Source organism: Myotis yumanensis, unplaced genomic scaffold (genome assembly GCF_028538775.1).
Source record: "Myotis yumanensis isolate MYYU_CA2020_CCGP unplaced genomic scaffold, mMyoYum1.0.hap1 SCAF_2, whole genome shotgun sequence".
In the NCBI taxonomy this organism is placed as follows: Eukaryota; Metazoa; Chordata; class Mammalia; order Chiroptera; family Vespertilionidae; genus Myotis; species Myotis yumanensis.
The window spans coordinates 28,034,006-28,056,009 of record NW_027223753.1 but is presented as its reverse complement, the minus strand read 5'-3'; the positions used below and the strand labels follow the sequence as shown (position 1 = coordinate 28,056,009).

Here is a 22,004-nt window from a genome sequence, read left to right as displayed (position 1 = left end):
GGACTCCGGAGGCAGGCACATTGCAGGGCCAGACCCACCTGGGGCAGGCCCGGCCTTGCCGCACACCTGCCACCCTGGTGGGGCTGAAGAGACTGGCCACCACCATCTTGTGGCTGTAGGTGCCACCATCTTTGAGGGCATGGCAGTCAATTAGCATATTCCCTCCTTATTGGCTGTGGGTGCTGCCATCTTTGAGGACGTGGCGGTCAATTGGCATATGCCCTCCTTATTGGCTGTGGGCACCACCATTTTGTGACTTGTGAGGGTCAATTTGCATATTCCCTCTTTATTATATAGGATTATACAGTCTTCCAGAGTTGTCATTTGTTTTTTTAGTAGAAAGCCCTTGGGGAAAATTTTGTTTCTAATCCCAGTTACCTGGCCTTCCAAGCCTCTGTGTCTGCCCGGGCCTGGTACTGTCTTCCCTTGTCCCCCTGGTATAGCAATGTTTGGCTTTGGTGTCAGGAGCAGTTCTAAAAGTGCCAACGAGTAGGCTGGTGGGACTCGGTGTGAGACTTGCCCAGAAGAGCAGGTATATCAATGGAAGACACACATAGCAATTCATATACCACCAGAGCACATAACCTTCATTACTTTGTTGCCTGGCTTTTTAAGACAAAATAGTGCATAAACTATAATTTTAATGTTTCAGCATTGGGTGTTGAATAGTATGTGGTGAAAGTGGTGGCAAAATGTACAGAAACAAGAAACAGAATGTAATTGGTCAGGAAAATGCCTGACACAGGTTTCTTCCTTGCAACATCGCAACTTGCCAAACACACTTATCCTGTGTGTGGACTCAAACTGAAGCGCACTTCTCGCCGGTGGCCAGCAGGTGGCAGTCTTGTCTGGAAGCGAAGAGAAAGAACTGGACCCTGGTTTTCCCAGGCTAGCAAAGAATTGAGAAACAAACCTCATCTGTGCCGAGTGACTTGCAATGGCTGCATGTCACAGCCGCGGTTCCCAGGCGCAGTCCCATTTCTAAGGCTCCTTCCGCAGCTCGGTCGCCTCTTTTACTGATTCCCTGGGTTTCTTCATCTATCGGACAGGTGGTTGCCTCACCCAGCTTTCTCCCAGTCTGCCAGGCCGTGGGTCCCACAGTTCCTCTTCGGATTGGAAGAATCTTTCCTCTAGCGCTAAAGTTTCCTCTGAGTGTCAGTGGCCCACTCCTTACACCTGGGCCGTTTACTGCTGCTTCCATCAGCACTGGTGGTGTAGCTGACACCTACTCAGTTGGTATTTGTCAAATGAATGGGTATGGGCCCTGCCGAGCGCTTCTCGGCCTCACTGGGCATAATCTCTCAACAGCTCCAGCTCTCCTGATCCAGCCACTTTCCTGAATATTCTTCTCTTCCTTCCCAGACCCAGCTCTGCTGGCTTCCTCCCACCTTTCTGGAAGCTGCTGTTCAGTCCTTTGTGCATTCCGTTCCCCCAGCACCCCCTTTCTTTTCCTCGCAGGATCCAACCCCAGCTCCTCTTATCTTCTCTTTTCTTCCTGTGGTACCTAGTCCACTGCCATGGTTTTAATTACCACCTATAATGACAGAAACAATCATGGATAACTTTACAAAGGGTTTACTAAATGCTAAGTACTGCTCTAGCTCCTACCTCATTTAGTCCTCAAATGAAGTGGGCACTATTGTTCCCCTTTAATGGGTGATGAGCAGAGTGACCTCTCCCCTGAGCTCCAGACCCGTATTTCCATTTGCCTCCTGCACCTCTCCCCTTGGATGTCACTAACCATGTTCAGAATGGGACTCCTGGTGTTCTAGCTCCAAACCTTTCCTTTTCCAAGGTCCCAGCCTCAGGGGAAAACGCCCGGATGTGGGCAATCATCGTTTCTTTCTTCATCCCATCTGCAGCCAACTTCCAACAAGACAGTCAACTCTAACTCCTGAATATCATTCAAACGTGTCCCCTCTTCTCCATTCCGTCTCCTCTGTAATTCAGGTCTTTGTATTTCTCACCTCTAAACCAAACTCCATCTCTCCAGTATGGTGCCCACACACAGTCTATTTCCTGGTTCTCCACCAGAGTTTAGTGGCGACAAACATGAGCTTTGGCCCCGGCCAGTTTGGCTCAGTGGGTAGAGTCTCAGCCTGCAGACTGAAGGGTCCTGGGTTCGATTCTAGTCAAGGGCACATGCCTGGTTTCGGGCTCGATCCCCACTAGGGGGCATGCAGGAGGTGGCTGATCAATGATTCTCTGTCATCATTGATGTTTCTATCTCTCTCTCCCTCTCCCTTCCTATCTGAAATCAATTTTTAAAATTTTTTTTAAATAATATGAGCTTTGGAATCTGTAGAGTCATTCTACTACCTATTAACTTTTGATCTTGGGCAAGTTACTCAATCATTTTGAGTCTTGGTTTTCTCTGAAATGAAAGATGAGAAAACACCTGCTCTGCAGGGTGGTTGGCACGTGCAAAACCCTCAGAAGCTGGGGCTGACCTCCCTCCACAAGCTTAGCTCTCACCAACGCCCTGTGTCCCAGCCAGGCCTCCCTGCTTGCCTGGCCACAAGGGTGGCATGCACTTGGCAGCATGGCACTTGCCATATTCTTCACTCCAGTCCCCTCCTTCTCCCTGTGGCTTTGTCAGTTCATGTGTTACCTTCTCCAAGGAAGTCTTCTGATTCTCTAACCCCCAACCCCTCCACATGCTCTGACACCAACCTGGCTTCCTTCATGTTCCCAGAGCTCTTATAACACAGCATCATAAATGCCAGTTTCCTTACTGGTGTCCCATTAGATGTGTCATCCCTGAAGGCAGGGATTGGACCTTAGTCCTCCTCGTTGCCCTAGCACAAGGGTCCGACAGGGAGAAGATGCACAATACGTATGTGTTGGATAAATGAATGCACCCATGAGTAAACCTGTGTCAGGCATTTTCCTGACCAATGACCAATCAGCGACTGCTTCAGTGTAGGATGGGGGGGTCATCAGTACCACAGGCGTTGCAGTCTCCTGTTGTCCTCTGCTTTCTGCATGAGCCTGCTGTGCTTAGTCACCAACGCAGGGCAGAGAGTTGTAACTGGCTCTGTCTCTTATGGAGATATTTGGGCAGGACAAGCACTTTTGCTTTGGGTGTAACAGTGACAGCTACGAACTCCCCTGAATGTCCATGAGCCATGTCCAGCGGCAGGAAGAGCTCTCTGAGGCACAGGCTGGCACTGTTCCTGCCGCGTCCTCGCACTAAGGTGCTACCAGCCTGTGCCTGGGACGAGCCCAACCACTCCTGGGAGTCGACCTGCAGCTGACAAGGCCCAGTGTGGTGGGTGTGAGGAGCCAACCACTCAGACCTAAACCCCAAGCTGCACTCATTCAGGAGCAAGGAAGAAAAGGTGTCACAACCAAACAATAAGAACAGGGGAGAAGGACGGGGCGACGGGGGGCGGGAGTTCAGACACCAGCCAGTCCAGGCAGGGGCTGCCGAGCAGCCAGAGGCGTCCCAGGCGCATTGCTGTGCAGGTGGGAGAGTGTGTGGGATGGCAGGGAGGCGTGGTGTGCTGGTCCCTTTCCCTCCACAGTGTTGCTGGCTCTGTGATTCCAAGTTAGAACCAAACCAAATTAGCGCTGGCCGGGTGGCTCGGTTGGCTGGAACAGCCTCCTGTACACCAAAAGGTTGTGGGTTCACTTCCTGGTTAAGGCACATACCCAGGTTGTGGATCGATCCCCAGTCAACTGATCAATATTTCTCTCTCACATTAATGTTTCTTTCTCTCCCTTCCTCTTTTTCTAAAAAATCAATAAAAACTATCCTCGGGAGAGGATTTAAAAAAAAGAAAATTAGAGCAACTGGAGGCTTTTCTCACATTGCAAAGAACTATCCCAAACATGTTCTTACTGACAGGGAACTAAAAGGTCAATTTCTATGATTCAAACAGATAACACTGTTAATATAGCAGTTCTGTGTCTACATGGCATTCTGGTATGCAAAAGAGCTAATCAGGGAGATAACAAATTATCCTAAATCTGCTCTGCCAGGAGTAAATGGAGAGAGAGGCCCCACAAGGCTCCTGTGCTGGGACAGCACATCTCCAAGTCCTGTCCCGTGCAGCCAGCACATGTGTTTAGAGTAACATTTACCACGGTTAACATGTACCATCTCAACCTGCCCATTCCAGCTCTGCCTCTCTGGTTCCTCTCTCTACATCTCCCCAGGCACGCCCACAGCCTACTGACCCCTTTCACAGGCTCCTTACCATACTGTGACAATAGGCATTCTACAGGCTGAGTGAACGTTGGGAGGAATGAATAACTGGAAAACACCTACAGAAAACTCCTTCAATACATTCTAATTGCCTCCTCCCTCCTAACCAAATCTCTCCTTCCTGTTGCTCCCACGGCCTCCTAGCGGTGGTACCTTAGGCAAAGTGCTGTACCTCTCTGAGCCTCATTCCTCCGTGTAAAATGGGGTTAACAGGCATAGTGTTATTGCAAAGCGAATCTCACTGCCCTCAGCACACAACCAAGGCAAAGAAGGGCTCGATAATGGTCCATCAGAAACAAACGTTTCTCCAAACTGCTGTCCACCTTGCCTGCACCCCTTTTTCACTTTCTGCCACACATCCCCACCCACCTGCTGTCTCCTCCTCACCCCTTGTCTCCCTTTGAAAACCCAGCCCTTCCCTCCTGCATGAATCCTCCGGAGTTCCTCCAAGCCTCCAGGATGGATGGGCTCATCACCCAGCCCTGCCCCCCACCCCCCACCCCGGCTAATGGCTGGTGGGGGTGTAGGGGGAGAGCTCCCCCTCCTCCGCTATAACCAAGAGCTCCAAGAAGGCGGGACCGAGGTGTCCTCTGCCCAGCTCTCCCCACACCCGGTGCAGTGCTGGCCAGGAAAGGTCAGGAAAGGTCAATGAAGAGGATGAGGTAAAGCAAAGCAACGTGGTTCCAGGAGCTCTTTGCTTCCTGGCTGGGGGTGGAGATGGTTGGAGGCAGGCTTCTGCATGGCCTCTGCCCTCCCCCATCCCCCAGCCATCGAGCTGATCAAGGACCTGGTCAACTACGACGTGTGCGAGGCGCTGCTCATCGGCCTCGTGGACCTGCTGACCCCACCCATCCCGGAGACCAGCGAACTGCAGCCCAAGATCCTGAGCGGTAGGGATCGCTGGGACGGGGGTGGGGGGGTGGGGGAAGGCACCCGGCGAGAGCAGGAGCCCCGCCTCACAGCCGCCCCTCCACTAGACTCTACGGTCCTGCAGCTCACCAGCCCCCACCAGCCCGCCGCCCACCTGCCCGCCTTCCTGCAGCAGGCCGCCGCCGCCAAGGCCATCGGGTAAGCGGGCGGGGCCGCGGGTGGAGGCGGCAGGCAGGCTCGGAGCCGGCGCTGGGGAGCCCCCAGAGGTCGCCCCAACCCGAGTCCCGGCCCAGGGTCCTGGCGCGCGGCAACACGAGCCTGGCCGAGGAGATGCTGCGCCTACGCGTGGTGCACAGCCTGATGGCCGCCATGGGCAACGTGGACCACAGCAACAGCCAGCGGCAGGCCAGCCTCACGCTGGAGGTGCGCGGCGGGGCGCGGGCGGGAGCGGGGGCGCGGGTGGGGGGCAGGGGCGGGGGCCCGGAGCGGGTGGGCGCGGGCGGGGCGGGCGCCGCAGTCACGCCGCTGCCCGTCGGTGCAGTACTTCGTGCGGATCTTCCCGGTGGTGGAGGAGCACGTGCAGAAGTGCATGGGACAGGAGCTCTACAAGCTCTTCCGCGTGAGTGTTCCCGCCCCGCCCCGTCCCGCCTGCGCAGAGAGCAGTGGCCCCATCAGAACGGAGCCTCCTGCACCCCGTCCCTCCCCCGGGGCACCCCTCACGCGAACTGGGCCTGGTGGCCAGCGGCAGGGAAGGACGCGGGCGTGGGCTGCACCTGCCTCTCTCCGCTCCCTTTCCTGTCCTCAGAGCAACGCAGAGGACTTGCACATGAAAATAGACAGCGTTCAGGTGGACATCTTGGCAACCAACAAAGTCAATGTGTCCAGAGGTGCGTGGGGAGCGAGGGGCCCTGGATGGAGCACGGGTGCAGCCAGCACCGGACTCAGGCTCGCCTCCTGCTTCCAGAACTGTACCTGCGCGGCCATGTCTACAGCAACAAGAGCTGTTACTTCTGCCCTCGGGATCGGCAGCGGCTGCCTGACTCCACTCACTTCCTGGAGGATGTGGACGGAAAGGAGTGACAGGGCCCCTGAGGCAGCCGGGAGGGCCAAGGCGGAGAGGCGGAGGGAGCCTGGGTCCCCTCAGGGCGACTCCACTTGGCTCCGGGTGGGGGGGCGGGGGAGAGCTGCTGGCTGGGGAGAGTTCAATAAACAGCCTTGCCGTGATCTGTTCTCTGTGTGTGTGGATGCGGAGGGAGAGTCCATGAGAGCAGGGCCCTTGGTGCGCTAATCCCGTTACCTCTGAACTGTCTCCTACTTCTCTTTCCCCCTCACAGGCTCCAGACACACTCGCTGTGTGTTTCTTAACGAGCTCTTGCCTTGGGACCTCTGTGCTGGCTTTTCTGGTGAACAGGGAGAGAGGTTCTGTTCTCAGACCCTCTCCGCCCAGATCTCTAGCTGCATGACCAACGCCCTCATCTCTTTTCAACTCACACAAAATCACCTCTTCCTTTTTGTTTAATTGATTTGAGAGAAACCCTGATTTGTTGTTCCATTTACTTATGCATTCATTGGTTGATTCTTGTATGTGCCCTGACCTGGGATCAAACCCTCAAGCATGGCATACCGGGACAATGGTCTAACCAACGGAGCTACCCAGCCAGGGCTGAGGGCTACTCTTTCTTAAGTTGCAACCCGCACTATACCACTCCCTACACTATGGCCCCCGCCCCTTAGCATGCCATTTTTTTTCCATAGTATTTATTTATTCATTCATTCATTCATTCATTCATTATCTCTCCCCCTGAATATAAGCTCCACTAGGACAAGGATAAATAAGATAAACATAGATATAGAGATTAGATATATAGATATAAGTATTTTTTTAATATGGGGTTGTTTGCTTTTAAAATATATTTTTATTGATTTTTTACAGAAAGGAAGGGAGAGGGATAGAGAGATAGAAACATTGATGAGAGAGAAACATCAATCAGCTGCCTCCTGCCCACCCCCCACTGGGGATTGAGCCCACAACCAAGGTACATGCCCTTGACCGGAATCTAACCTAGGACCTTCCAGTCCAACGTCTGACGCCCTATCCACTGAGCCAAACCTGTCAGGGCTAAAAATATGTTTTATTATTCTGAGAGAGAGGAAGGGAGAGGGAGAGATAGAAACATCCATGATAAGAGATAATTCTGATTGGCTGCCTCCTGCACACCCCTACTGGGGATCAAGTCCAAAACCCTAGCATATGCTCTGACTGGGAATTGAACCATGACCTCTTGGTTCATGGGTTACACTCAACCACTGAACCACACCAGCTGGGCTAGATATATGTATTTATATATTTTTTATATTTTTATTGATTTCAGAAAGGGAGAGGGAGAGAGAGATAGAACCATCAATGATGACAGAATCATTGATCAGCTGCCTCTTGCACGCCCCCTATTGGGGATCTAGCCTTAAACCTGGGCATGTGCCCTTGGCTAGAATCGAACCTGGGACCCTTCAGGCCCCAGGCCGACGCTCTATCCGCTGAGCCAAACTGGCTAGGCTGTATTTATTTATTTTTTCTTTACTGATGTATCCCAAACATTGAGATCAATGCCAGGTATGCATGAATGAATAATGGAGGTAATTCTAAAGGAATTGTTCAAGTCAGGGGAAATGAAGTCAGATGGCAGTAATTCTCCAAGCTGCCACAAGAGGGCATCACCGGCCTGATACTGTCAATCTAAGGCGGCTCAGCCTTTGGCTAAACTGATTTTGAGCCCGTTTTCCTATGTTTGAGCTGGAGGAAAGGAAGGTTACAAAATATATATTCCCATAAAGCTAAATGGATTTCCTATTTTAAAGAAGTGTCCTGTCCTTTGGTTTCAAGTCATTCTGCACTGTTTTTAGTCTTTTTATTTTTGATACTCAATCTTGCTAATATTAGTGATGAAAAAAATCTTAATGTGACAAGAAATCTACACAGCCCTGACCGGTTTGGTTCAGTGGATAGAGTGTCGGCCTGCGGACTCAAGGGTCCCGGGTTCAATTCCAGTTAGCGGCATGTACCTTGGTTGTGGGCACATACCCAGTATAGAGTGTGTAGGAGGCAGCTGATGTTTCTAACTCTCTATCCCTCTCCCTTCCTCTCTGTAAAAAATTAATAAAATGTTTTAAATATATATATATTTTTTTAAAAAGAAATCTACACAAATAAACACTTTTTTTTTTTTTTTTTTTTTTGCTAAACACAATTCTGGGTAATAAAGCTTATCTAAGGGGATTGATTCTTTTAATAACAATGTCTTCTTGAATTTTCTTTCCTATGAAAGCCTTTTTCAGAATGTTTTCCTCATGTAGATATAGGGACTTGGGTGTTTATCTTTTAAAGATGTTTTCTGGCTGAGGCCGGTTTGGCTCAGTGGATAGAGCGTCGGCTTGCGGACTGGAAGGTCCCAGGTTCGATTCCAGTCAAGGGCATGTGCCTGGGTTGTGGGCACATCCCAGTGGGGGATGTGCAGGAGGTAGCTGATCGATGTTTCTGACTATCTCTCTCCCTTCCTCTCTGTAAAAAATCAATAAAATATTTTTTAAAAAATGTTTTCTGTAAACCATATAACCTTCAATATCTACTGCCCACATGCAGAAACTGATATTTTCAATAAACATTGCGCATGTCCCTCACTGATGGGAGGCTGGTTGGTTGAAGGCAGGAGGAGGGGGAGGGGAGGAAATAAGATGGTTTCCCAGAAGGCTATGAGGCTCTCCTGTTTTTAGTCTTGAAATGGCTTTTCTATTGTAGAAAAATGGTTAAAAATTTTTTGTAGCCCAGAAATAATTTGGAAATTGTAATAATTGGAAAATCCAAAATCTGGAAACCACTTGTCTAAGGTAACCATAGTTTAATTAAAAACATGAGCTCTTGCCGATGTGCTCAGTCCTTAGAGCATGGGCTGGGTTCAATTCCTAGTCAAAGGCACGTGCCTTGGATGCGGGTTCCGGGTTCCATCTGCCCCCTGGGGGAGAGTGTGGGAGGCAACCAATCCATGCCTCTCTCTCTCTCTCTCTCTCTCTCTCTCACCTCCCTCCCTTCCACTCTCTCTATAAATCAATGGGGGGGGGGGGGGGCGGAATATCCTCGCGTAAGGATTAAAACAAAAAAGAAGGGAAACTTTAAAACCAAACCTTAAGTATAACAAAAATGTAAACTATAACTGTGCTTACTGAGGCAGAGTGATTACATTAAGCGCCCCTTGTTCCCCGGTCCTTCTGAACTGGGGGCGCCTGTCCATCCTTAGCTGGATCGGGGGCCAGCATCGCCACTCCAACAGGAACACACAATTGCAAACAAGCTGCACGTTCCAGAGCACGCCTGAGACATGAATGCTTTTCTAAAGACAACCTAGTATGCAACACGGGACCTTGGATCCCTCGGAGCACTAGAGGAGACTCAGGCACCCATTCCTCCTCCATCCGTGTACCCGGTCCACCAATCTGCTTAGTTTCTGCGTCCCTGGCGACAAGCAGGCAAAGGAACAGCCACGCCCTGCCCCCCTGGCGCACACATCCCGCACCCGAGCCTGAGCCACCTACTAAAACTGCCGCTAAGAACACTGACATCCTCAACACACACAGGAAAGATGCAATTGTTCTCTGTGTTAAAAGAGAAAATAGCAACCTTCCCCTCCTAGAGCATCTAGAGAACTAAAGTCAAAAATGCACAACCAACCCAACCGATAAAAAGCACATGTCTAATTTTCATACACTCATAAGTCCTGCGAATGCAAGACCTCAAAAAATTGAGTAATAACTCAGAATTGTTCCTCTCCACGGAAATCTTTAGTAAAAGGCGAAAGATTTATGCGGTCTGAAGAGAAACCAGAGCATGCCTTGCGCAGCGTGGCGCACAGTCCTCAGGTAACTGTAACTCCTGGAAAAGCAATGGTAACTATTTCCACAAAAGAGCGAATGGTTTCTGCCCTGAGTTCAGACAATGCTGTGAAAGCAGTCGCATGTTTAGTGAGGGGGAAAAGTTGAAAGAAAAATAATCTAGATGTTTTAAAGTAGAAAATAGCCTATGTGCAATGCATTGTGGGTGTATAAATGAGCTGAGTCGCCAACTCCCGGTTTCCGGAAATACCTTAAATGGTCCTTTCGTTCTCCTGCCGGGCGCAGGGCCACCACCAGGGGGCAGAGCAGGAACCAGATTGGCAGGAGTACAAAAGCCTGCTCCGAACAGAAAGACTTTTATATGAGTAATTCCAAGTTAACACTTCTCTTGAATTTAAAAATATATTTAATTTTATTGAATTTTTTTTAAAAAGGCTTGAAAATAATTGTCTCCATACATTCATTCGACAAAAATGTATTGAGTGCTGTGTCAAACCCTGTGCTTGGCCCTAGGAGGCAGGTGTGTGTGATGAGCACTGATAACAGAATGTTCAGTGACACATGGGCAGAGGTTAAAGGATCCGTTCTAGGCAGAGAGACACCATAAGCAGTGTGAGCAGGAAGGTGAAGAAAGAGCAAGGGGTTAAGTGGCAGGGACCACATTTTGATGGGCCTTCACTGCTAAGAGCTTGGATTTACCTTGAGAGCAATGGAGAACCTTTGAAAAGCTTCCAAGAAGAGGAATATGGTCAGTGCTTTAAAGCATCAACAACATCAGTTGGTGTTATGAGTTGAATTTCACCCCCCATCTCCTAACTGCCCCCCCCCCCCCCCAAAACAATAGTATGTTGAATTCCTAACCCTCAGTACCTCAAAACATGATCTTTGTTAGACAGGACAAGGGTCCCAAGGTCTGGTCTGGCTCTTACTAAATGCTATTCTTACTAAATGTTAAAACGTAGCACAGTATTTTGCAGATGCAGCCCTAAATAGGATGAGCTTGACAGGAACTCAACCTGATAAGTATAGCCAACTGCAAAGAAGAAATCAACATGTAATTAACCAAATAGTCGTATAAATAATGGCTAAGCCTCTCTGGAGGGAGACCAAGATTTGGAGTGAATTCCCTGTCTCCTTTACCTGCTGCAAATAAATAAAACTACCCAGCAAAGGTCTTATTTTTTTAATATGTTAGAATTGATTTAAGAGAGAGAAGGGAGAGGGAGAGAGAGAGAGACATCAATCAGGGTCGGTTGCCTCCCTTATGCACCCCTGACCGGGTTACCTGCAACCTGGGTATGTGCCCTTGCCAGGAATTGAACCGGTGACCTTTCGGTGCACAAGAGGACGCTCAAGGAATTGAGCCACACCGGCCAGGGCTAGGTCTTATTCTTAAATAGAACACCACACGCAGGAAACCCCTTGAGTTCAGTAACAGCTGCATTTGGAAATAGGGTCACTGTAGATGCAATTGGTTAATGTGAGGCCGATAGAACTGTGAGACAATACATTTCTTTTTTTTTTTAATATATTTTATTGATTTTTTACAGAGAGGAAAGGAGAGAGATAGAGAGTCAGAAACATCGATGAGAGAGAAACATCGATCAGCTGCCTCCTGCACATCCCCTACTGGGGATGTGCCCGCAACCCAGGTACATGCCCTTGACCGGAATCGAACCTGGGACCTTCCAGTCCGCAGGCCGATGCTCTATCCACTGAGCCAAACCGGTTTCGGCGACAATACATTTCTGTTGTTTAAGCCACCCAGCTGGGGTCAGCATCACCACGCCAAGAACACACAATTCCGTGAGAACAAGCTGCACATTCCAAAACACGCCTGGGCCATGAATATTTTTTCTAAAGACAACCTAGTAGGCAGGAATGTAACACAGCCCACGGGGAGCAAGCTTGGAGCACTAGTAGGAACTTAGGCACTCATCCATCCTTCGTCCGTTTACCCAGTCGACAAATCGGCTTTGTTCCTGGCACCGCTGGGCAGCCTTCTGAGGCCAGGTGGGCACATTTTGGGGTGGCAACCTCTGCTCCTCCTCAGAGACAATTTGGGACGCTGAGCAATAAGCCAGAGGGAGATAAATGGTAACCTGGACCAGGGGGTAGCCTGGATTTGCCCAAGAAAAGAGTGTAAAGTAAGGAGAGAAAACCATCTAGGATAGGTCTATAGTGAACTGTGGCCTGAAGGAGGGATGCAGCAGAAGGAACTTGTGAAATTAGCAAAGTTGGAGGAAAACCAGGAGTGTGGACAGCACAGAACTCAAGAGCAGAAAAGAAACTCCAAGAAGGGAATGGTGAGTACTGTGAAAAGAGATGGAGTGATCCCTGACCGGTTTGGCTCAGTGGGTAGAGCGTCAGCCTGCGGACTCAAGGGTCCCAGGTTCGATTCCAGTCAAGGGCATGTACCTGGGTTGCGGGCACATCCCCAGTGAGGAGTGTGCAGGAGGCAGCTGGTCGATGTTTCTAACTCTCTATCCCTCTCCCTCCCTCTCTGTAAAAAATAAATAAAAAATATCTTTTTTAAAAAAAGCGATGGAGTGAGAAGGGGGCCGCAGAGTCCATCGGTTCAACACCAGGGCGTGTCGGGCTGGCCTGGCTGTGTCCGCAGAGTGAGGGTGACCGAAGGCTGTCCGCAGGGAGTCGGTGCGTGAGGGAGCGCAGAGCAGAGGATGCAGGCAGAGTATCGGCATCTCTCGAGAATTTTGACCCAGAAAAATTAAAGATATTGTAGCTGGAAGGGGTGTGAGATTAAAGGCAGCCTTTCCCCTCACTTTTGTTAATATTAGAATGTTAAACATGATTAAACGCTGAGGGGAAGGAACCAGTACAGAGAGAGTGAAGATCTCGGAGAAAGGAATTAACAATAGCGGGGAGAAACGAAGCCACAAGACTGTTATTTTCAGGGGCATCTATGATCCTGCTTCTCTTAACACCTGACATGTTTAAGAGGAAGGACACCGAGTCTGCCTCTGTGGTGACGAAGGGAAGAGGAGGAAGGGGTGTCGGTAGTAACTGCCCCACAGGGACGGCCATCTGTGCAGCTGGGCCTCCTTCCTGTCATTCCCGGCAGTTCCTCCTCCACGCATCCCTTCGTGCTCCATCTTCCTCTGCCTTTTCAGCAGCTGGCAAAGCCCCAAATCCTCTCCATTTTAAGCATCTGTTGGAAAAATCAGACTGAGCCAAAGCCCGGATGGAGGCCCCACTGCTACCTGACGTGTGACTTGGCTGTTTCCGACTTCCCAGGCGCCCGTGTCACACCTTCTCACCGAAACCGTCCCACACCTCCTCCCCAGCTCTCACTCTCAGCAAATTCCGCTGGAAAACACAAGCCGTTTATTTCCCTCATCTTTCCGCCCTGCACCCTAACAGCCCCCAGCTCCCACCCTCCTCCCATCAGAGGCCGAGCCTTCCACTAGGGCTTGTGGCCCAGCCCAAGCCTAGACTTCACTGCTTCCACTCATGCCCCCTCAGTGGCTCCATCGATCCCTCCCTGAGACTGAAGACCAAGGGGGCTCCATTATCCCCCGGCTGAAATAGGAAGGGGGAAGGGAAGGGAGAGAGAAGGAACCCTAGACCTATAGCACCTCCCAACCATGTTCTCCTTATGGAAGATGGTGATCACAACTAAGAGGAAAACTTCACTTTGTTGTTACTAGAGATTTCTGTCAGAATTTTCTTCCAAAACAAAAACCAAACTTTCCTGCAGCCACAAGAGAACAAATGGAACTTTTCGTTCTGAACAGTTTCCACTGAGCTTCTCCTTAAGAAAGAAACAATAATCTTTACTGTGGATGCATTCACATCAGCTGGTGCAATTTTGAATTAATTGTTATATTAGACTTTTAAAAGTGACTTCTGTAATTTTCTAAACAATGCTTCACAAGTCTTGAAATTGATTCACACATCAGAGACTTCAATGTGTATGTGTGTGTTTTTAATGAGGTGAAATAACTTGTATAGTAAAACAGTTTTCTCCTTGTCTCTACTTCCTCATCTGTCTTTCATTATGACTTTAAAATTTTATCATGAACTATTTTGGACTCTGCAGAAAGTATAGAGGACAAAAACAAACCTGATACTCAGATTTAATTAATATAAACATTTCTTCAAATGTGCTTTAGATCTATTTGAAAAGTAAATAAAAATCTTGAGAATTGAAGGTAAGATAAAGAGCTTCCCAGACAAGAAAAAGCAAAAGGAGTTTATCACCACCAAAACAGCATTATATAAAATGTTAAAAGGTCTTTGGTTTTAAATCCCAACCCAAGGATAATCCACCCCCCCCCCCCCCCGCATTGATTTCTAGAGAAAATAGAAGAAAGGGAGGAGAGGGAAAGAGAGAGAGGGAAACACTGACCTGAGAGAGACCATCAGTTGGTTCCCTCCCACACACACCCCTACTGGGGCTAGGGAACCGGCAACTGAGGTATATATCCATGGCCTGGAATCAAATCCACGACCCCTCAGTCCATGGGCCAACCCTCTAACCACTGAGCAAAAAGGTTTTCTTTAAGAATAAGAAGGAGGAGAAAAAAAAAAGAATAAGAAGGAGGAGATAAAAAATGGCAGCAGAGTAAGTGGATGCTGCATGGAAAAACAAAACAAACAAAACAACAACAACAAAACTATGGCCCGGCCAGTGCCTCTCAGTGGTTGAATATCAACCCATATGCCAAGGTTGCGGGTTCAATCCCCGCTGAGGGCACATACAAGAATCAACCAATGAATGCATGAATAAGAACAACGTATTGACATTTCTCTCCCTCTCTCCCACTTCCTTTCTCACTAAAATCAATCACTAATTTTTTATTTTAGTTAAAAAACAGGGGACCCAGGAAAGATCAGAGAAGATCCCTGGTGATCTATGTATATTAGTTAGTGCCCTGGGGGCAAATCCTGTTGGCCTTCTCTAGGAAGATCATAAATTGCCGGGTACCCCTGGGAATGAGAGGGTGCCGGAGTTGTGGGGAAAATGAACAATGTTCAGTGAGTCTTAAGACTAGTTTCCTCTTGTGGAGGTTCTTTTAAAATCATTATCTTCCCAAGTGGTTTGATATAAACCTTCCTATTTCTGAAAGTACTTGCAAGTAAAGGCTTTCTATTTATTGTATACCTGCAGGAGGATTAATGAGGGCTGGGGTCTGGAATTTTCGGCCTTGGAGGCACCATTTCCCATGTTTAACGAGAGCACAGCTCTGGGGACCTGGTGCAGCAGCAGCTCCAGTAGGAGCGGGGAGCGGGGCGTGTATGGGCCGGAATAGCCAGGAGCGGAAAGGAACCTTGGGCTTGGTGCCACTGTGGTGGGCCTGCTGTCCTCGGGGAGGGAGCAGAGGGAAAGGTCTGGAGGAAAGCAGAGCCAGAAAGTTTGGAGCTGGACGTGGCAGGCAGCCATGGCGGCAGGGGTGGAGAAGAGAGGCAGTTGGCAGAGGCTGGGTGAAGAAAGGAGCAAAAGAGAGGTGAGGTCCCAGTTCTTGCTCCCTTCCTTTTTGTTAATATCTCACTAACCAACTATTGCAGCGGTTCTCAACCTGTGGGTCGCGAGCCCTTTGGGAATCGAACAACCCTTTCACAGGGGTTGCCTAAGACCATCGGAAAACACATATATAATTACATATTGTTTTTGTGATTAATCACTATGCTTCAATTATGTTCAATTTGTATCAATGAAATTGGGGGTCACCACAACACGAGGAACTGTATTAAAGGGTCGCGGCATTAGGAAGGTTAAGAACCACTGAACTTTTGTAACAAAACCACCTGGGACATTAAACAAAAGGACATAGTGACATTCCAATTTCCATCTAGTTATTTAAGTTTCTTCAGATCTTCCACTTAAAAAAATTTATTTACTGATTTTAGAGAAACATCGGCTTGTTGTTCCACTTATTCGTGCATTCATTGGATCATTCTTGTATGTGCCCTGAGTGGGGATCGAATCCACAACCTTGGGTATGGGGACGACGCTCTAATCAACTGTGCTGCCTGGCCCGGGCTCAGACTGATTCCGTTATAATAATGTAGTTATTACCTAACAGGAAAGAATCAAAGGGAAGACTAGATACAGGCCTGCCAGCTTTGCCAAAAGTGACATTTAACACAGTCCACGTCTGTTCCCTGCTCATCAGTGGGGAAAGGGACTGGGCAAAGGCAATTCAGACACACGTCCAGGTGTGAGTGAGGCGGGAAAATGCCTGCCCATCAATCACACCTGAAAACATAATTGGCCAGGACGGGCGTGGCCACCGCGAGCCCAAATCTAACTATACAAACTTCTACAAAGGAGCCACTCACTCCGGGCTCTGGGCGCAGGGCCCTCCTGGGACTTCTGCTGCGGCCGGAGGCGCCAGGCCGTTGGGCGCCAGCGTGGACAGACGGAGGTGGACTGACGGCCGTGGAGTGACGGACGCGGACAGATGGACGTGGACTGACGGCCGCGGACTGACGGCCATGGACAGATGGACGTGGACTGACGGCCGCGGACTGACGGGCGTGGACTGACGGACGTGGACAGACGGAGGTGGACTGACGGCCGTGGACTGATGGACACTGATCTGGCCCGAACGCTGAACCGCACGGGCTGCAACATGGGCCGGGAACCGGGCACTGGCCCTGCTCTGACTGGCCCACCGCCCAGCTGCCCCGTTCAGGACGGGCTGGTGGGACATCGGACATTGCGACCTAAGAAACAACTGCAGCCGGTGAAATCCACCCCATCCCCTCCTCCCATGGTGACTTCCGAAAAGGCTTATTTCAGCGGCGTCCCTCTGGCATCAGAATCTCCCACTTTTTAAAACAAAAATAGGAATGGAATTAGTGACAAACTTACTCCATGTGAACCAACTGAAACATAGTTTATTCATCTCACTAGGAGATGCATCTCCAATGAATGTTTACTTTTTCTTCTTTTTATGTTAAAGCACCAACGACCTTTAAGAACTCAGAAAGTGTGAACAGATAGTGCAAACATGACACACAAACCAAAAGATTGTGTCTCCCAGCGCTGGGTCCCAGCTGCAGTTCCCGTCCCCGCCCCAGCCACAGCCACAGCGACCGGTCTCAAATCCACCCGCGATTGAAAGTCAAACTCAGGACGGCCATCGCGGCACGTTTCACCAATCACAGGAAGCAGCTCGATTCTAAGAAAGAAAAAGCCCGCCCTTTCCGGTAGCTTCCAGGGACGGGGCCGCCTCACCGGAACTGAGTGATGCCTCCTGGGCTTACACCGCACAGATTGTGATTGGCTGTCGTTCAGTATTATGTTAATGAGGTGTCCGTTTTTTAAAAACTTTGGACATTTAATTTCCACCTAAGTGTTAAAAATCATTGTTGAATGATAGTATCTGAAGGATTATACAGACTGGAAAGCTTTTCTCTTTGCCTTTGGGATCAGAACTAGGGAAACTATCTCACCATGACTGTAAAGTGTGCGGCGGTGGTAGACCTGGCGAAGGCGGCGGTGACCACGTTAAGACTATACTTTCAGGGATCATTTCTATAGTTCGTTACTAGAGAAGTTTCTCTGATCGTGTAGAGCACCCGAAACCACGAGGAGGAGATGCAGCATTCTCTCCTGAGCGTGAAGCCGGCTCCCGGTGTTGCTTCGGCAACTGCCGCTTGCCATTGATGATCGTTCTTCTTTCTCTCGGGGGAGAAGAGGGTGAGAATGCATTCTGAGTGGCTTTCGGTTTTTACTTGGTTGAAAAGAAAGTAAGTTCGTTAACACCATTGCGGTTTGTCTTTGTAGTAGTTGGAGAGCTGTAGTGGGTACTTTAAGAAATACTAATACCTGTGCCCGCTTTTTCTTAATCATAAACACGATTATGTTTTTTTTAGGCTAGGGAAAGGTGAAGGGAGGAACACCCATCAGTTATTTTCCTTGCCAGTGCGTCCCCTACTGGGGGTCGAGCTCAAATCCGGGGGACATAAGACGGTGGGGAGTCAACCTGGAAACCTCTGTGCAGGGGAGGATGCTATGAGGCTCATAAGGGTTACCAAAATAAAACGTTTAAACTATACCTCTCTTCACACTTTCTTGAAAAGTGGTTTATTCTCCCCCATACAAATCCCTCAGTGCTACGACTATTTCTTTTGTTTCTTCAGCTAGGTGCAATCTTATTTTTTAGGTTTTTATGAAATTTATTGTAACTAACATTGGTAAGTTTATTGTATAACAAATTCAGATGTACTTTATAATACAGCATCATGTATACTCTCTATTCAATCCATAAGGTGTATTTTAACACTCAGAGACTTAAAGTTTTCTTATTTAAAACATATATAAAGAACCCTACCGGTGTGGCTCAGTTGGTTGATTTCCTACACCAAAAGGTTGTGGGACACAGTCTGGGTGAGTATGGGAGGCAACCAATTGGTATTTGTCAGATCAATGTTTCTCTCTCCCCCTCCCTCCTTCCCTTCCCTTCCTCTCTTTATGTTAAGGTTGCCCAAGGAGGAACGCTGGAGGCCAAAAGGGGCAAAGAATTCTAAATTTATTGTTACATCTGCTAACAGAGGGCTGAGGCCAAAATGGCATCAGCAGAGCAGAGTAGGGGGAGCGGGGTATTTCCGTCTCTCGTAAAGGTCAGTCAGAGCAACCAGTGGGACCAGGTCCGGGTGGGGGCCAGGTGTGGGCGGTCCGCTGGAACCTGGGTGAGGGGGTTTCCTGGGAGCCGCTCATCATGAGATGTATAATGAGAAGATCGCCGCAGGGGCCAGAGCCCCCAGGGCGCATAATGGAGCCCAAGAAGGTACCTAACATTCCAGGGAGGGGCGAGAGCCAAGCAGAGCTAATGGAGTGCATGAATGCGCCTAACACTGAAATACATTTTTTTTAAAAATTAGAGAATATAGAGAGAGGCCTGGCAGGATGGCTCAGCTGGCTGGAGCATGTGCTCCAGGGTTTCGAGCTGGGTTTAGCCAGGGGAGGGCACGTACAGGAATCAAACTGGCAATCCCAGTTTCCTTTCAGGATTGACTGCTGCTCTTGTCTGTTTATCCTCTCTTCAGCTGTTTTGTTTTTTGCTTATTGACTTGTAGGAGTTCTTTTTTTTTTAATCCTCACCCGAGGACATGATTTTTTTTTTTTTTTTTTTTTTAAAGGAAGAGAGAGACAGAAATATCGATGTGAGAGTGAATCCATCTGTTGCCTCCTGGAGGCGCTTGGACTGGGGGATCCAACCATAACCTGGGTATGTGCCCTGACCAGGAGTGGAACCTGTGACCTTCCAGTGTAAGGGACGATGCTCTAACCTACTGAGCCACAAGGGCCAGGGCTGTTCTTACTTTCTATATTCAGGAAACTAAACCTTTGACAGTTTATATATGTTGCAAATTACTTCCTACAGTTTGTCAGTGTTTTTTTAATTTATCATACAGAAGTTTTAATATATTTAATTCATTAATTTTCACTTTATAGTTTTCTAGATCTTTTTTTTTTTAATATATTTTATTGATTTTTTACAGAGAGGAAGGGAGAGGAATAGAGAGTTAGAAACATGGATGAGAGAGAAACATTGGTCAGCTGCAGCTGCAGCTGCCTCCTGCACACTCCCCAGTGGGGATGTGCCTGCAACCAAGGTACATGCCCTTGGCCAGAATCGAACCTGAGATCCTTGAGTCCGCAGGCCGACGCTCTATCCACTGAGCCAAACTGGTTAGGGCTAGTTTTCTAGATCTTAAGAAATCTTTCCCTATGCTAATATTATAAAACTATGCTCCTGTATTTTCTTCTAAAAGTTTTAAGGTTTTTTACAATTGAATTCCTAATTCCTAAAAAATCTAGATTTTTTTTCCTGTGTGGTGTGAAGAACCTTCCTTTTTATTTTTAATCCTAACCCAAAGGTATTTTTTCCACTGATTTCTAGAGAGAGTAGAAGGGAGGGAGAGAGGGAGGGAGGGAGGGAGGAACATGTATGTGAGAGAGACACATCGATTGGTTGCCTCCTGCACACACCCCCACTAGGGCCAGGGATCAAACCTGCAACCGAGATATGTGCCCTTGACCAGAATCAAAACTGGGACCCTTCAGTCCGCAGGCCAATGCTCTAGCCACTGAGCCAAACTGGCTAGGACCAGATCTAATTTTTTTCTAAGTGAAATTATTCACATGCTATACCAGGTATCTCATATATATATATATATATATATATATATATATATATACATACATTTTTAAATTGACTTCAGAGAAGAAGGGAGGGGAGAAGGAGAGAGAAATAGAAATATCAATGGTGAGAGAAAATCATTGATCGGCTGCCTCCTGCTGGGGATCGAGCCCACAACCCGGCATGTGCCCTTGACCAGAATTGAACCAGGAACCCCTCAGTCTGCAGGCCAACCCTCTATCCACTGAGCCAACTCAACCAGGGCCCAGACCTAATTTTTTTTTATATATATATTTTATTGATTTTTTACAGAGAGGAAGGGAGAGAGATAGAGAATTAGAAACATCGATGAGAAAGAAACATCGATCAGCTGCCTCCTGCACACCTCCTACTGGGGACGTGCCTGCAACCAAGGTACATGCCTTTGACCGGAATCGAACCTGGGACCTTTCAGTCCGCAGGCCGACGCTCTATCCACTGAGCCAAACCAGTTTCGGCCAGACCTAATTTTTAAAAAATATTTTTTTTTATTTTTTTTAAAATATATTTTATTGATTTTTTACAGAGAGGAAGGGAGAGAGATAGAGAGTTAGAAACATCGATCAGCTGCCTCCTGCACATCTCCTACTGGGGACGTGCCTGCAACCAAGGTACATGCCCTTGACCGGAATCGAACCTGGGACCTTTCAGTCCGCAGGCCGACGCTCTATCCACTGAGCCAAACCGGTTTCGGCTAAAAATATATTTTTATTCTTTCAGAGAGAGGAAGGGAGAGGGAGAAAGAGATAGAAACACGGGTGAGAGAGCCCAGCCCAGTCAGTGTTTGAACATCCACTCAGGAACCAAGAGGTCACCAGTTCCATTCCTGGTCAGGGCCTATGCCTGGGTTGCAGGCTCAATACCCAGTAAGGGGCGTGCAGGAAGCAGCTGATCAATGATTCTCTCTCATCACTGATGTTCCTATCTCTCCCTCTCCCTTCCTCTCTGAAATTAATAAAAATAATTAAAAAAAATAAAGATAGAGAGAAACATCAACTGGCTGCCTCCTGCACGCCCCCTACTGGGGATCAAGCCCCAAACCCGGGCATGTGCCCTGACCAGGAATCGAACTGGGGTCCTCTTGGTGCATGGGAATGATGCTCAACCAACTGAGCCACATGTGTTGTTGTTAATCCTCACCCCAGGATATTTTCCCATTGAGTTTTAGAGAGTAGAAGGGAGGGAGAGAGAAACATCGATGTGAGACGGACACATTAATTGGTTACTTCCCACATTTGCCCTGACCAAGGCCAGGGTGGGGGATCGAGCCTGCAACCAAGGTATGTGCCCTTGACTGGAATCGAACCTGGGACCCTTCCGTTCCAGGGCTGACACTCTATCCACTGAGCCAAACTGCCTAGGGCCCTAATTTTAATTTTGTTTTTATTATTAATTTTTAAAGATATGTTATTGATTTTTTTTTCTTTTTAAAGAAAGAGTAAAGGAGAAGGGGAGAGAGAGAGAAGCATCAACGGAGAGAGAAACATCGATAGGTTACCTCCTGTACCAACCCACAACCAGGGCATGTGTTCTGACCAGGAACTGAACAGGCAAACTTTTGGTGCACAGAACGACACTCTAACTGAACCACACCAACTGAACCCCACCAGGGCATCATCGACGACGTTCTTGGTGACTGCAAGCACTTGGAGACACCGTAACGTCCATCGTTGGGAGGCCGGCAGGTAAAATGTGGTATTTACGCAAGAGTCGGAAATGCATTAGATGTCACATTGCATCAAAAATGTTTAGTGACAAAAATGACCTGTATGATACAATATTATTATTGTAATCACATATCTTATTTCCCTTAACAAAACGTAATATACACCTGATTTCATTTAATAACATATCCTGGACATCACACCATATCAGTTAATAGAGATCTT

At 48.3% G+C, this 22,004-nt stretch overlaps 1 protein-coding gene and 2 non-coding genes across 5 annotated transcripts in view; 2 read left to right on the top strand and 1 right to left on the bottom strand.

Moving 5' to 3' along the window:
* ARMH1 (armadillo like helical domain containing 1) overlaps window positions 1-6,199 on the top strand; it is a 37,358-nt gene extending 31,159 nt beyond the window's left edge. The window contains exons 7-12 of one of the 3 annotated variants that reach the window (XM_070404900.1): window positions 4,978-5,100; window positions 5,188-5,278; window positions 5,374-5,503; window positions 5,622-5,699; window positions 5,886-5,967; window positions 6,045-6,199. In XM_070404900.1, the coding sequence (XP_070261001.1) occupies window positions 4,978-5,100; window positions 5,188-5,278; window positions 5,374-5,503; window positions 5,622-5,699; window positions 5,886-5,967; window positions 6,045-6,160 (620 nt within the window). In that variant the 3' untranslated portion in view covers window positions 6,161-6,199. Of the gene's footprint in view, window positions 1-4,977; window positions 5,279-5,373; window positions 5,504-5,621; window positions 5,968-6,044 lie in introns of all 3 variants that reach the window. The other 2 variants (XM_070404898.1, XM_070404899.1) reach the window with 2 other exon arrangements.
* Window positions 6,200-9,842: 3,643 nt separating this feature from the next.
* LOC139004482 (U5 spliceosomal RNA) lies at window positions 9,843-9,958 on the bottom strand. The gene has a single exon (XR_011470366.1). It is a non-coding gene; the product is annotated as a U5 spliceosomal RNA (small nuclear RNA).
* Window positions 9,959-17,440: 7,482 nt separating this feature from the next.
* On the top strand, window positions 17,441-17,652 carry LOC139004802 (small nucleolar RNA U3). Its single transcript, XR_011470597.1, has one exon. It is a non-coding gene; the product is annotated as a small nucleolar RNA U3 (small nucleolar RNA).
* The last annotated feature ends 4,352 nt before the right edge of the window (window positions 17,653-22,004 follow it).